Source organism: Schistocerca piceifrons, chromosome 3 (assembly GCF_021461385.2).
Source record: "Schistocerca piceifrons isolate TAMUIC-IGC-003096 chromosome 3, iqSchPice1.1, whole genome shotgun sequence".
Taxonomy (NCBI): domain Eukaryota; kingdom Metazoa; phylum Arthropoda; class Insecta; order Orthoptera; family Acrididae; genus Schistocerca; species Schistocerca piceifrons.
Window position 1 is genome coordinate 770,981,107 of NC_060140.1, and position 13,954 is coordinate 770,995,060.

General features: G+C 44.1%; 2 protein-coding genes and 6 non-coding genes across 8 annotated transcripts; 6 read left to right on the forward strand and 2 right to left on the reverse strand.

Moving 5' to 3' along the window:
• Window positions 1–896: 896 nt before the first annotated feature.
• LOC124789042 (DNA repair protein RAD50-like) lies at window positions 897–4,247 on the forward strand. Its single transcript, XM_047256332.1, has one exon. It carries the CDS (start codon window positions 897–899, stop codon window positions 4,245–4,247), a length of 3,351 nt encoding a protein of 1,116 aa, XP_047112288.1.
• Window positions 4,248–5,408: 1,161 nt separating this feature from the next.
• Trnak-uuu lies at window positions 5,409–5,481 on the forward strand. Its single transcript has one exon. It is a non-coding gene; the product is annotated as a tRNA-Lys (tRNA).
• Window positions 5,482–5,620: 139 nt separating this feature from the next.
• Window positions 5,621–5,702, forward strand: Trnas-aga. Its single transcript has one exon. It is a non-coding gene; the product is annotated as a tRNA-Ser (tRNA).
• Window positions 5,703–5,944: 242 nt separating this feature from the next.
• Trnag-ucc lies at window positions 5,945–6,016 on the reverse strand. Its single transcript has one exon. It is a non-coding gene; the product is annotated as a tRNA-Gly (tRNA).
• Window positions 6,017–7,486: 1,470 nt separating this feature from the next.
• LOC124789043 (DNA repair protein RAD50-like) lies at window positions 7,487–11,443 on the forward strand. The gene has a single exon (XM_047256333.1). It carries the CDS (start codon window positions 7,487–7,489, stop codon window positions 11,441–11,443), a length of 3,957 nt encoding a protein of 1,318 aa, XP_047112289.1.
• Window positions 11,444–11,999: 556 nt separating this feature from the next.
• Trnak-uuu lies at window positions 12,000–12,072 on the forward strand. Its single transcript has one exon. It is a non-coding gene; the product is annotated as a tRNA-Lys (tRNA).
• A 139-nt stretch (window positions 12,073–12,211) lies between these two features.
• On the forward strand, window positions 12,212–12,293 carry Trnas-aga. Its single transcript has one exon. It is a non-coding gene; the product is annotated as a tRNA-Ser (tRNA).
• Window positions 12,294–12,535: 242 nt separating this feature from the next.
• Window positions 12,536–12,607, reverse strand: Trnag-ucc. Its single transcript has one exon. It is a non-coding gene; the product is annotated as a tRNA-Gly (tRNA).
• Window positions 12,608–13,954: the final 1,347 nt, after the last annotated feature.

Here is a 13,954-nt window from a genome sequence, read left to right on the forward strand (position 1 = left end):
GCTATTTCTGAACTCGAGCGTCAGCCTGGCCCTACAGGCCGCTGTGTTCAGGTGCCGCAAGGGCGATGTACTGCAACCTCAGGCAGTGCTGCTTTCCGTTGACAAAGCTGCGGCAGCAGTTTAATCTAGCAAGTCGGGAAAGCACGTGTAGCAACACAACAGATTCTTGAGAAAGCGCAAACTGTCTGTCTCTAATATGCGAGAGTTACCAAGTTTCCTGGGACGTTGGTTGCAGACGTGCCTCGGTAGCGCAATGGGTAGCGCGTAGGTCTCATAATCTTAAGTTAGGGAGTTTGACCCTCACCAGGGGCATTTAATTTGCTGTACATCATGGCTGAATTAACGGCGTTGCTGTTGCTAGGGAACGAACTGAATTGTCGTTTGTTATCCACAAGGAGTCCACGCCTCAGCGTCAAAACGTTTACATCCACTTATGGCAAGGTACAACTTTGACCTTTCTCCTCCCCTGTTATGAGTAAAATATGATGCAAACAGCAATGAATAGTCAGTTTCGAGCTGTGCGCCATGCCAGTCTGCACGCGCAAATATGCTCGCAAACAGAGAACACCACTGAGTCCGGATTCAGCACGAAATGCGAGAGGAGAGGGAGTAAATCTCACGTTTATCGAGCAAATCCGGTGTGGTCTAGTGATGGTAAACATGATTAGATATTGGCGGGTGTATGGCATGTGTTTTCAGCGTGGAAATTTGGCTGTCAGAAATTGTTGATGATTTGTGTTTTAAAGATAGTGTCATATTATGAAAGCGCAATTGGTACATTAATGTAGGTAACACTGATTAGAGGATAGGCGCCCTTCCGTGATGTGACGGATTGTATCACTATTGATATTGTTTACAGTTATTTGTTCGTATTCGGTCCTTTAAAATTCGATATAATGGCTAGATTACTTAAGATGCAGATACAGGGAATCCGAAGCTTTGGTCCGAACGACAGTGATCAGCAGATGATTACGTTTCAATCACCTGTGACGCTGATATTAGGGCAGAACGGATGTGGTAAGACGACGACAATTGAAGCCCTGAAGTATGCAGCTACAGGTGAGGTGCCAGCAGGAACTAAACAAGGGCAGTCGTTTGTTCATGACCCGAAGATGGCTCGTCAGCCAGAGACAAGGGGCCAAATAAAATTGTTGATGGCTGATCGCAAAGGCGAAGAAGTTGTCATCACACGTACGTTACAAACAACACAGAAGGCAAAAAATTTGCAATTGAAAACACTGGATCCAGTAATTCATAGGAAGAAGTCTAGTGGTGAAGTTGTACAGGTTGGTGGACGGTGCATTGATGTAAATTTAGAAATGTCTCATGTTTTTGGTGTATCAAAAGCTGTTCTGAGCAATGTTATATTTTGCCATCAAGAAGATTCTAACTGGCCAATGGATGAGGGAAAGAAACTCAAGGAGAAGTTTGATTCCATATTCGATGCAACAAAACTTAATAAATGTTTGGAACACATCAGAGATCTTAGGAAAGCAGTAAATACAGAAATCAGCACTGATGAGAAACTTCTGAAATCACAACAAGAGATAAAAGATGAGACTGTTTCAAAAAAGAAGGATTTACAAGAGGCAGAGAGTCGTCTGGCAGTAACTCAGGACAAAATAGATAACTTGAGCGATAAACTATCACCTTTGCTAGAAAAACTAGATGAAATTTGTGATGTGGAAAAGGATTTCCTTCAGCTCACCAGGGAGAAAGAAAGAGCTGAAGACAAGATGAAAATACTAGAATCGCAACAATCAGATTTAAAGAAGAATATTAAGGAAGTGCTTGAGTGGAAAACTTTAGAAGAAATAACTGATTTAATCAACAGTTTTAAAACTGAAGCAAGGAACTGGCAGGAGCACTTGAAATCTATGGAGATTGAACTTCAGCAGATATCTAGGGATGAGGAGCGAGTATTGGAAGAAACAAGCCAAGAGCAGATGACTCTTGGAAAACTTCAGAAAGAGGAAGAAGATCATAATACTCGAATAGATGCACGCAATAAGAATCTACAGAGATTGGCAGAAACATTTCAAATAAGAGTAAAAGAAGATACATTTTCTTCAGAAGTTCTTGTCTCAAATTTAATGCATCAAGTCGACGATAAAATAAGAGAGTCAAAGGTACAGTTTGAGCAGTTACGGAACAGGTTTCAAAGAGAAGAGCAGGAACTCCAAAGTAAAATAGACATTGCTAGAGACACTAAAGCAAAGCTAGAGCAGGAAATCACCTCAAAAAAACGACAAGCAGAAGATAATAAAGCTGAAGAATGGAGTGTCAAAACAGAAATTGAAGATATAGAGAAATCTGGTGAAGAACTTGTCAAATTAGGAAGAGAACTGGAGCAAGCAAAAACTAACTGGGAAACTGCTTGTCAAGAACTTGATGAAGAACAGCTGAAAAAAGAAATTAGAGATCAGCACCAAGAGAGCAACAGGCTGGATGATAAGCTAGTTATTGTGGATAAAGAAGTTCAGACATTGCAGCTGTTGAGTAGTGAGCAGGCACAGCTTGATATCCAGAACAAACTGAAGGCATCTAAGGAGTCCGAACTCAAAAAACTAAAGAACAAACACAATGAAGCACTGCGCCACCTTTTGTTTACAGTGCCACAACAAAATTTGAAACATGACTTGGATGCTTGCATGCTTCAACTGACTCGTCAGATCAACAACATCAATGAGAAGATAAATAGTAAGCAGAATGAGGCGGCTGCACTTGAAGTGAAACGAGCCCATCACAAGGAGCAGTTGGATTTGAAAGAAAGAGAGCTGCGAAAATTTGAAGAAGAAATATATGATTTGTGTGGCAGGCAAGATTTTGATGAGTACATACAAAGTGTTTCTGATAGAATACAAGAACTGCAGGACCAAAAAGGAACGCTCAGTGCTTCGGAATACATGTTCCGTCGCTACATTCAGAAACTGGAACAGGAAGATCCTTGCTGTCCATTGTGTCATAGGGAGTTTGAAGCCGCTTCTGAAGCTGCTGAACTTGCATATGAACTGAGTAATAAAGTCAGTGAAGTCCCAGCACGCCTTCAGGACAATAAGAAAGAACTAGAAAATAAGCTAAAGGAATATGATAAACTTTTGCAAATGAAACCTGCTTATGAAAGAACTGATATCATGCGCACCAAGGAGATACCAGAAATGAAAGAGTCACTTCATCAAACAGAAGAGGCTTTAGATGCAGCTCGGAAACAGATTAAAGATTTGAAGGAGCAGTTACTGGGTCCAAAAGCAAAGGAGCAGATGGCAAAGGATATCCAAGGAGATGTAGTCCGCATTGATCAGTTGCAGACAGAACTGCGCCGCATAGACAAAGAAATTCAGGAGCTGCAGTCTAAGATGCCCACAGGATCGTCACGCTCCATGGAGGAAGCCCTGGCAGAGCAGGAGGAGCTTCGAGCACAAGTCAGTGCTATTCAGCGTGCACTCCACATGAAGCAGGAGTCACTGAGAAGGCATTCAGAGAGAGTCAACCAGCTGAGGGAGCGCAAAAATGTACTTATGGAAAAGAAATTGAAGCTCGAAAGTGGACAGCAGAAACGTCGACAACTGGAGGAACGTTTGCAGGAGTTGCAAAGTATGCATGTGATGATACAGTCAGAAATTGAGGTGCTCGAGACCCGACTTCAAGAAGCTAGAGAGACACTTGATTCTGCAGTGCAGTCAAAAAATATTAGAGTTACAGAAAATCGAAAAAATGTAGATCAGGGACAAAATAAGATTGTTGAGCAAGGAAGGAAACATGATGAAATTTGTAATTGGCATAATAGCATTCAACGGTATGAACAGAGCGGCATGAAAGAGAAACTTACGTCAGTTCAAGAAAGATTGATAGAACTGGACTCTAAAAAGGAGACCCTTGCAGATAAAAACAGAAGAACGTGTGAAAACATTGATAAGCTTAAAGAAAAAATTTCAAATCAGCAGCTGAAAGCAAGAGAACTTGAAGATAACAAAATATTGAAGGAGAAACAGGTAGAAGCTGAAGAACTGAAGAGTGTAATAGATAAAGTAAAACAGCGCCTTGGTAAGTTCCAAGTGAAAACCATTGAAGAAGAGAAAAGTCGTCTCTGCAGAGAAATTTCAGCTGTCAAAGAGGAGAAATCAATTTCAGAAGGACGATTTAAGGAATTAAGAGATAGTGTGAATACTCTGCGACGAGATCTAAATAAGGACATATATAAAAATGCAGAAAAAAATACAATGATCTGCAGCGACGAATTAAGGTAAACCAGCTAGCATCAGCTGATCTGAACAAATACTTTGTCGCTTTGGATTGGTCACTCATTTACTTTCATCAGGAGCGCATGAGGAAGATTAATACGATTATAAGAGAACTGTGGCGAAAAATCTATCGTGGGAATGATATTGATTATATAGAAATTAAAACAGATGCTCCTGAAACCACGAGTGCAGACAAGAAGCGAACATTCAACTATCGGGTTGTTCAGGTGAAGAATGATGTTGAGATTGATATGAAGGGACGCTGCAGTGCTGGGCAGAAGGTTCTAGCGTCGCTTGTTATCCGAATTGCTTTGGCAGAAATTCTAAGTATTAATTGTGGAATCTTAGCTCTGGATGAACCAACCACAAATTTGGATAGGGAGAACATAGACAGTCTTGGAGAAACTCTCACAGACCTTATAAATTTAAGGAGGGAGAACAAGAATTTTCAGCTCATACTGATAACACACGATGAAGACTTCTTGGATCGTTTGATGAATGTTGAAAAACTGAAGTACTATTACAGGGTCACAAGAAATGCAAAGGGAAACTCGGTCATTGAAAAGTATCGTTTTGAAGAAAGGAGCACCCAACATAGAAACTTTAACTAAAGTTTGAAATAAGAATGCATCAAGACTGATTTTTGTTATTCTAATTTGCTCATCTTGTGGAATGCTCTGTGAAAGAAAGTACTTATAGGTTTTTGTGTTTTCTGTTTGTTATAATACATTCATGCCCATGCAGCAGCATTTTTCACACTGTTATGTATAAATAAAGAACATTCATTTCTGAGTAAAAAAAAAAAAAAAAAAAGTGGCTAGGATACCTGGCTTTCACCCAGGAGGCCCAGGTTCGACTCCCGGTACCGGATGGGAAGTGTTTGCGCACACGACCGTCCATGTTTTGGCCTTCCAACGTTCGTTTGTCGCCCTCCTTCCGGAGCTTCAACCGAGCGTAATCGGGGGAAACAGGCACGAGATGCAATTACTGTCAGCACCGGGATAAAGGGAGAAGAGGCACTGGTCCGTTGTTGGGCTGCTACCAGCGTCAGTGGCAAGTCGGTGAAGTCGCTAGTTGCGCCAGAAGCCAGCAATTACCGTAGTACGCCTACACACGCGTTCCAGTTATTCACATTGCTTGCAGCCGCTTCATCCACAACAAGCGTGAGCCCGGATAGCTCAGTCGGTAGAGCATTAGGCTTTTAAACTAAGGGTCCAGGGTTCGAGTCCCTGTCCGGGCGAAGATTTTAACGCTTCCGTAATGGCTCGTCTCGTAGCGCTGGTAGCCCTCCCGTAATCAGTGCACGGAGTTCGTATCCTGTCAGCATTCTGCGCAGACCGGTTCGATTATACACGATTCGAGGGAACGTTTAGCTACGAGCAGTCGTGGCCGAGTGGTTAAGGCGTCTGACTAGAAATCAGATTCCCTCTGGGAGCGTAGATTCGAGTCCTACCGACTGCGTCCCTTTTCTTTTTATTTTTTTGTTCAAGAAGAAGGAGCAGAAAATGTCGCAGTTTGCCTGTCGTTTTGGTACCTCGCTACACCTCACCTCTCACAGCCGTTTATAGCGCCTGTCCTTTTGATAAGGGCGAATTCCAAGCGTCAGCTTTCGCGTCAGCCGAGCAAAGTCGGGACAAGTCGGGACATACTACAGGATGGCCTGCACGTGGCTCGCATACTCATACGTAAAAATTTGCGCCCGTTGCGGTGGCCGGGAATCGAACCCGGATCAACTGCTTGGAAGGCAACTATGCTCACCATTACACCACCACCGCACACCCGCTGCTCCCAACGCCGCGCTGTGTCGGCTTCCCGCCCGCCGGCAGCGGCCCACGGTGATGGTAGCTGTAGGCGCTTTACGAGGTAGGAGGGTGCATCCACACGCGTTCGGGCCGCGCCTCCACGCACGCTGCGTCTTTGGGCAAGACTCGTTGCCGCGGCTGCAAGGTTACTCACACGATAGTGATGAGCGGTCGCTTTTAGGCAGTGTAGTGGGGGACTCCGCGTGTGTAGCACTTTTTTCGGTTGTATCCGACGTCGTTGGGTGGCAATCCCACTTTCCCTGCAGACACCTACCCTGGAATGTGCTCGGGAAGCACGGACGACCGCCCCCAACAAATGCAACTAACAAAATGAGAACAACAACTAAAAAAGTGGTAGGCTGTTGGCCTACCACGCGGGCGGCCCGGGTTCGACTCCCGGCCGATGCATCGTTTTGCTGTTCTCGCTATAATGCTGCCGCGCCGATTGCTCGCTTGAGCTGCGTCAGCCTCAGGAATGTACAGCACGATTCGCTGTGAGAAGAACCAAACACGCAGCACGCAAGAGACCGTAATTGGAGGGAAGCGTGCTATTTCTGAACTCGAGCGTCAGCCTGGCCCTACAGGCCGCTGTGTTCAGGTGCCGCAAGGGCGATGTACTGCAACCTCAGGCAGTGCTGCTTTCCGTTGACAAAGCTGCGGCAGCAGTTTAATCTAGCAAGTCGGGAAAGCACGTGTAGCAACACAACAGATTCTTGAGAAAGCGCAAACTGTCTGTCTCTAATATGCGAGAGTTACCAAGTTTCCTGGGACGTTGGTTGCAGACGTGCCTCGGTAGCGCAATGGGTAGCGCGTAGGTCTCATAATCTTAAGTTAGGGAGTTTGACCCTCACCAGGGGCATTTAATTTGCTGTACATCATGGCTGAATTAACGGCGTTGCTGTTGCTAGGGAACGAACTGAATTGTCGTTTGTTATCCACAAGGAGTCCACGCCTCAGCGTCAAAACGTTTACATCCACTTATGGCAAGGTACAACTTTGACCTTTCTCCTCCCCTGTTATGAGTAAAATATGATGCAAACAGCAATGAATAGTCAGTTTCGAGCTGTGCGCCATGCCAGTCTGCACGCGCAAATATGCTCGCAAACAGAGAACACCACTGAGTCCGGATTCAGCACGAAATGCGAGAGGAGAGGGAGTAAATCTCACGTTTATCGAGCAAATCCGGTGTGGTCTAGTGATGGTAAACATGATTAGATATTGGCGGGTGTATGGCATGTGTTTTCAGCGTGGAAATTTGGCTGTCAGAAATTGTTGATGATTTGTGTTTTAAAGATAGTGTCATATTATGAAAGCGCAATTGGTACATTAATGTAGGTAACACTGATTAGAGGATAGGCGCCCTTCCGTGATGTGACGGATTGTATCACTATTGATATTGTTTACAGTTATTTGTTCGTATTCGGTCCTTTAAAATTCGATATAATGGCTAGATTACTTAAGATGCAGATACAGGGAATCCGAAGCTTTGGTCCGAACGACAGTGATCAGCAGATGATTACGTTTCAATCACCTGTGACGCTGATATTAGGGCAGAACGGATGTGGTAAGACGACGACAATTGAAGCCCTGAAGTATGCAGCTACAGGTGAGGTGCCAGCAGGAACTAAACAAGGGCAGTCGTTTGTTCATGACCCGAAGATGGCTCGTCAGCCAGAGACAAGGGGCCAAATAAAATTGTTGATGGCTGATCGCAAAGGCGAAGAAGTTGTCATCACACGTACGTTACAAACAACACAGAAGGCAAAAAATTTGCAATTGAAAACACTGGATCCAGTAATTCATAGGAAGAAGTCTAGTGGTGAAGTTGTACAGGTTGGTGGACGGTGCATTGATGTAAATTTAGAAATGTCTCATGTTTTTGGTGTATCAAAAGCTGTTCTGAGCAATGTTATATTTTGCCATCAAGAAGATTCTAACTGGCCAATGGATGAGGGAAAGAAACTCAAGGAGAAGTTTGATTCCATATTCGATGCAACAAAACTTAATAAATGTTTGGAACACATCAGAGATCTTAGGAAAGCAGTAAATACAGAAATCAGCACTGATGAGAAACTTCTGAAATCACAACAAGAGATAAAAGATGAGACTGTTTCAAAAAAGAAGGATTTACAAGAGGCAGAGAGTCGTCTGGCAGTAACTCAGGACAAAATAGATAACTTGAGCGATAAACTATCACCTTTGCTAGAAAAACTAGATGAAATTTGTGATGTGGAAAAGGATTTCCTTCAGCTCACCAGGGAGAAAGAAAGAGCTGAAGACAAGATGAAAATACTAGAATCGCAACAATCAGATTTAAAGAAGAATATTAAGGAAGTGCTTGAGTGGAAAACTTTAGAAGAAATAACTGATTTAATCAACAGTTTTAAAACTGAAGCAAGGAACTGGCAGGAGCACTTGAAATCTATGGAGATTGAACTTCAGCAGATATCTAGGGATGAGGAGCGAGTATTGGAAGAAACAAGCCAAGAGCAGATGACTCTTGGAAAACTTCAGAAAGAGGAAGAAGATCATAATACTCGAATAGATGCACGCAATAAGAATCTACAGAGATTGGCAGAAACATTTCAAATAAGAGTAAAAGAAGATACATTTTCTTCAGAAGTTCTTGTCTCAAATTTAATGCATCAAGTCGACGATAAAATAAGAGAGTCAAAGGTACAGTTTGAGCAGTTACGGAACAGGTTTCAAAGAGAAGAGCAGGAACTCCAAAGTAAAATAGACATTGCTAGAGACACTAAAGCAAAGCTAGAGCAGGAAATCACCTCAAAAAAACGACAAGCAGAAGATAATAAAGCTGAAGAATGGAGTGTCAAAACAGAAATTGAAGATATAGAGAAATCTGGTGAAGAACTTGTCAAATTAGGAAGAGAACTGGAGCAAGCAAAAACTAACTGGGAAACTGCTTGTCAAGAACTTGATGAAGAACAGCTGAAAAAAGAAATTAGAGATCAGCACCAAGAGAGCAACAGGCTGGATGATAAGCTAGTTATTGTGGATAAAGAAGTTCAGACATTGCAGCTGTTGAGTAGTGAGCAGGCACAGCTTGATATCCAGAACAAACTGAAGGCATCTAAGGAGTCCGAACTCAAAAAACTAAAGAACAAACACAATGAAGCACTGCGCCACCTTTTGTTTACAGTGCCACAACAAAATTTGAAACATGACTTGGATGCTTGCATGCTTCAACTGACTCGTCAGATCAACAACATCAATGAGAAGATAAATAGTAAGCAGAATGAGGCGGCTGCACTTGAAGTGAAACGAGCCCATCACAAGGAGCAGTTGGATTTGAAAGAAAGAGAGCTGCGAAAATTTGAAGAAGAAATATATGATTTGTGTGGCAGGCAAGATTTTGATGAGTACATACAAAGTGTTTCTGATAGAATACAAGAACTGCAGGACCAAAAAGGAACGCTCAGTGCTTCGGAATACATGTTCCGTCGCTACATTCAGAAACTGGAACAGGAAGATCCTTGCTGTCCATTGTGTCATAGGGAGTTTGAAGCCGCTTCTGAAGCTGCTGAACTTGCATATGAACTGAGTAATAAAGTCAGTGAAGTCCCAGCACGCCTTCAGGACAATAAGAAAGAACTAGAAAATAAGCTAAAGGAATATGATAAACTTTTGCAAATGAAACCTGCTTATGAAAGAACTGATATCATGCGCACCAAGGAGATACCAGAAATGAAAGAGTCACTTCATCAAACAGAAGAGGCTTTAGATGCAGCTCGGAAACAGATTAAAGATTTGAAGGAGCAGTTACTGGGTCCAAAAGCAAAGGAGCAGATGGCAAAGGATATCCAAGGAGATGTAGTCCGCATTGATCAGTTGCAGACAGAACTGCGCCGCATAGACAAAGAAATTCAGGAGCTGCAGTCTAAGATGCCCACAGGATCGTCACGCTCCATGGAGGAAGCCCTGGCAGAGCAGGAGGAGCTTCGAGCACAAGTCAGTGCTATTCAGCGTGCACTCCACATGAAGCAGGAGTCACTGAGAAGGCATTCAGAGAGAGTCAACCAGCTGAGGGAGCGCAAAAATGTACTTATGGAAAAGAAATTGAAGCTCGAAAGTGGACAGCAGAAACGTCGACAACTGGAGGAACGTTTGCAGGAGTTGCAAAGTATGCATGTGATGATACAGTCAGAAATTGAGGTGCTCGAGACCCGACTTCAAGAAGCTAGAGAGACACTTGATTCTGCAGTGCAGTCAAAAAATATTAGAGTTACAGAAAATCGAAAAAATGTAGATCAGGGACAAAATAAGATTGTTGAGCAAGGAAGGAAACATGATGAAATTTGTAATTGGCATAATAGCATTCAACGGTATGAACAGAGCGGCATGAAAGAGAAACTTACGTCAGTTCAAGAAAGATTGATAGAACTGGACTCTAAAAAGGAGACCCTTGCAGATAAAAACAGAAGAACGTGTGAAAACATTGATAAGCTTAAAGAAAAAATTTCAAATCAGCAGCTGAAAGCAAGAGAACTTGAAGATAACAAAATATTGAAGGAGAAACAGGTAGAAGCTGAAGAACTGAAGAGTGTAATAGATAAAGTAAAACAGCGCCTTGGTAAGTTCCAAGTGAAAACCATTGAAGAAGAGAAAAGTCGTCTCTGCAGAGAAATTTCAGCTGTCAAAGAGGAGAAATCAATTTCAGAAGGACGATTTAAGGAATTAAGAGATAGTGTGAATACTCTGCGACGAGATCTAAATAAGGACATATATAAAAATGCAGAAAAAAAATACAATGATCTGCAGCGACGAATTAAGGTAAACCAGCTAGCATCAGCTGATCTGAACAAATACTTTGTCGCTTTGGATTGGTCACTCATTTACTTTCATCAGGAGCGCATGAGGAAGATTAATACGATTATAAGAGAACTGTGGCGAAAAATCTATCGTGGGAATGATATTGATTATATAGAAATTAAAACAGATGCTCCTGAAACCACGAGTGCAGACAAGAAGCGAACATTCAACTATCGGGTTGTTCAGGTGAAGAATGATGTTGAGATTGATATGAAGGGACGCTGCAGTGCTGGGCAGAAGGTTCTAGCGTCGCTTGTTATCCGAATTGCTTTGGCAGAAATTCTAAGTATTAATTGTGGAATCTTAGCTCTGGATGAACCAACCACAAATTTGGATAGGGAGAACATAGACAGTCTTGGAGAAACTCTCACAGACCTTATAAATTTAAGGAGGGAGAACAAGAATTTTCAGCTCATACTGATAACACACGATGAAGACTTCTTGGATCGTTTGATGAATGTTGAAAAACTGAAGTACTATTACAGGGTCACAAGAAATGCAAAGGGAAACTCGGTCATTGAAAAGTATCGTTTTGAAGAAAGGAGCACCCAACATAGAAACTTTAACTAAAGTTTGAAATAAGAATGCATCAAGACTGATTTTTGTTATTCTAATTTGCTCATCTTGTGGAATGCTCTGTGAAAGAAAGTACTTATAGGTTTTTGTGTTTTCTGTTTGTTATAATACATTCATGCCCATGCAGCAGCATTTTTCACACTGTTATGTATAAATAAAGAACATTCATTTCTGAGTAAAAAAAAAAAAAAAAAAAGTGGCTAGGATACCTGGCTTTCACCCAGGAGGCCCAGGTTCGACTCCCGGTACCGGATGGGAAGTGTTTGCGCACACGACCGTCCATGTTTTGGCCTTCCAACGTTCGTTTGTCGCCCTCCTTCCGGAGCTTCAACCGAGCGTAATCGGGGGAAACAGGCACGAGATGCAATTACTGTCAGCACCGGGATAAAGGGAGAAGAGGCACTGGTCCGTTGTTGGGCTGCTACCAGCGTCAGTGGCAAGTCGGTGAAGTCGCTAGTTGCGCCAGAAGCCAGCAATTACCGTAGTACGCCTACACACGCGTTCCAGTTATTCACATTGCTTGCAGCCGCTTCATCCACAACAAGCGTGAGCCCGGATAGCTCAGTCGGTAGAGCATTAGGCTTTTAAACTAAGGGTCCAGGGTTCGAGTCCCTGTCCGGGCGAAGATTTTAACGCTTCCGTAATGGCTCGTCTCGTAGCGCTGGTAGCCCTCCCGTAATCAGTGCACGGAGTTCGTATCCTGTCAGCATTCTGCGCAGACCGGTTCGATTATACACGATTCGAGGGAACGTTTAGCTACGAGCAGTCGTGGCCGAGTGGTTAAGGCGTCTGACTAGAAATCAGATTCCCTCTGGGAGCGTAGGTTCGAGTCCTACCGACTGCGTCCCTTTTCTTTTTATTTTTTTGTTCAAGAAGAAGGAGCAGAAAATGTCGCAGTTTGCCTGTCGTTTTGGTACCTCGCTACACCTCACCTCTCACAGCCGTTTATAGCGCCTGTCCTTTTGATAAGGGCGAATTCCAAGCGTCAGCTTTCGCGTCAGCCGAGCAAAGTCGGGACAAGTCGGGACATACTACAGGATGGCCTGCACGTGACTCGCATACTCATACGTAAAAATTTGCGCCCGTTGCGGTGGCCGGGAATCGAACCCGGATCAACTGCTTGGAAGGCAACTATGCTCACCATTACACCACCACCGCACACCCGCTGCTCCCAACGCCGCGCTGTGTCGGCTTCCCGCCCGCCGGCAGCGGCCCACGGTGATGGTAGCTGTAGGCGCTTTACGAGGTAGGAGGGTGCATCCACACGCGTTCGGGCCGCGCCTCCACGCACGCTGCGTCTTTGGGCAAGACTCGTTGCCGCGGCTGCAAGGTTACTCACACGATAGTGATGAGCGGTCGCTTTTAGGCAGTGTAGTGGGGGACTCCGCGTGTGTAGCACTTTTTTCGGTTGTATCCGACGTCGTTGGGTGGCAATCCCACTTTCCCTGCAGACACCTACCCTGGAATGTGCTCGGGAAGCACGGACGACCGCCCCCAACAAATGCAACTAACAAAATGAGAACAACAACTAAAAAAGTGGTAGGCTGTTGGCCTACCACGCGGGCGGCCCGGGTTCGACTCCCGGCCGATGCATCGTTTTGCTGTTCTCGCTATAATGCTGCCGCGCCGATTGCTCGCTTGAGCTGCGTCAGCCTCAGGAATGTACAGCACGATTCGCTGTGAGAAGAACCAAACACGCAGCACGCAAGAGACCGTAATTGGAGGGAAGCGTGCTATTTCTGAACTCGAGCGTCAGCCTGGCCCTACAGGCCGCTGTGTTCAGGTGCCGCAAGGGCGATGTACTGCAACCTCAGGCAGTGCTGCTTTCCGTTGACAAAGCTGCGGCAGCAGTTTAATCTAGCAAGTCGGGAAAGCACGTGTAGCAACACAACAGATTCTTGAGAAAGCGCAAACTGTCTGTCTCTAATATGCGAGAGTTACCAAGTTTCCTGGGACGTTGGTTGCAGACGTGCCTCGGTAGCGCAATGGGTAGCGCGTAGGTCTCATAATCTTAAGTTAGGGAGTTTGACCCTCACCAGGGGCATTTAATTTGCTGTACATCATGGCTGAATTAACGGCGTTGCTGTTGCTAGGGAACGAACTGAATTGTCGTTTGTTATCCACAAGGAGTCCACGCCTCAGCGTCAAAACGTTTACATCCACTTATGGCAAGGTACAACTTTGACCTTTCTCCTCCCCTGTTATGAGTAAAATATGATGCAAACAGCAATGAATAGTCAGTTTCGAGCTGTGCGCCATGCCAGTCTGCACGCGCAAATATGCTCGCAAACAGAGAACACCACTGAGTCCGGATTCAGCACGAAATGCGAGAGGAGAGGGAGTAAATCTCACGTTTATCGAGCAAATCCGGTGTGGTCTAGTGATGGTAAACATGATTAGATATTGGCGGGTGTATGGCATGTGTTTTCAGCGTGGAAATTTGGCTGTCAGAAATTGTTGATGATTTGTGTTTTAAAGATAGTGTCATATTATGAAAGCGCAATT

Bases quoted from the DNA above. Each gene is read 5' to 3' on its own strand.
- LOC124789042 (XM_047256332.1), top strand. From the start codon at position 897: ATGGCTAGATTACTTAAGATGCAGATACAGGGAATCCGAAGCTTTGGT.
- LOC124789043 (XM_047256333.1), top strand. From the start codon at position 7,487: ATGGCTAGATTACTTAAGATGCAGATACAGGGAATCCGAAGCTTTGGT.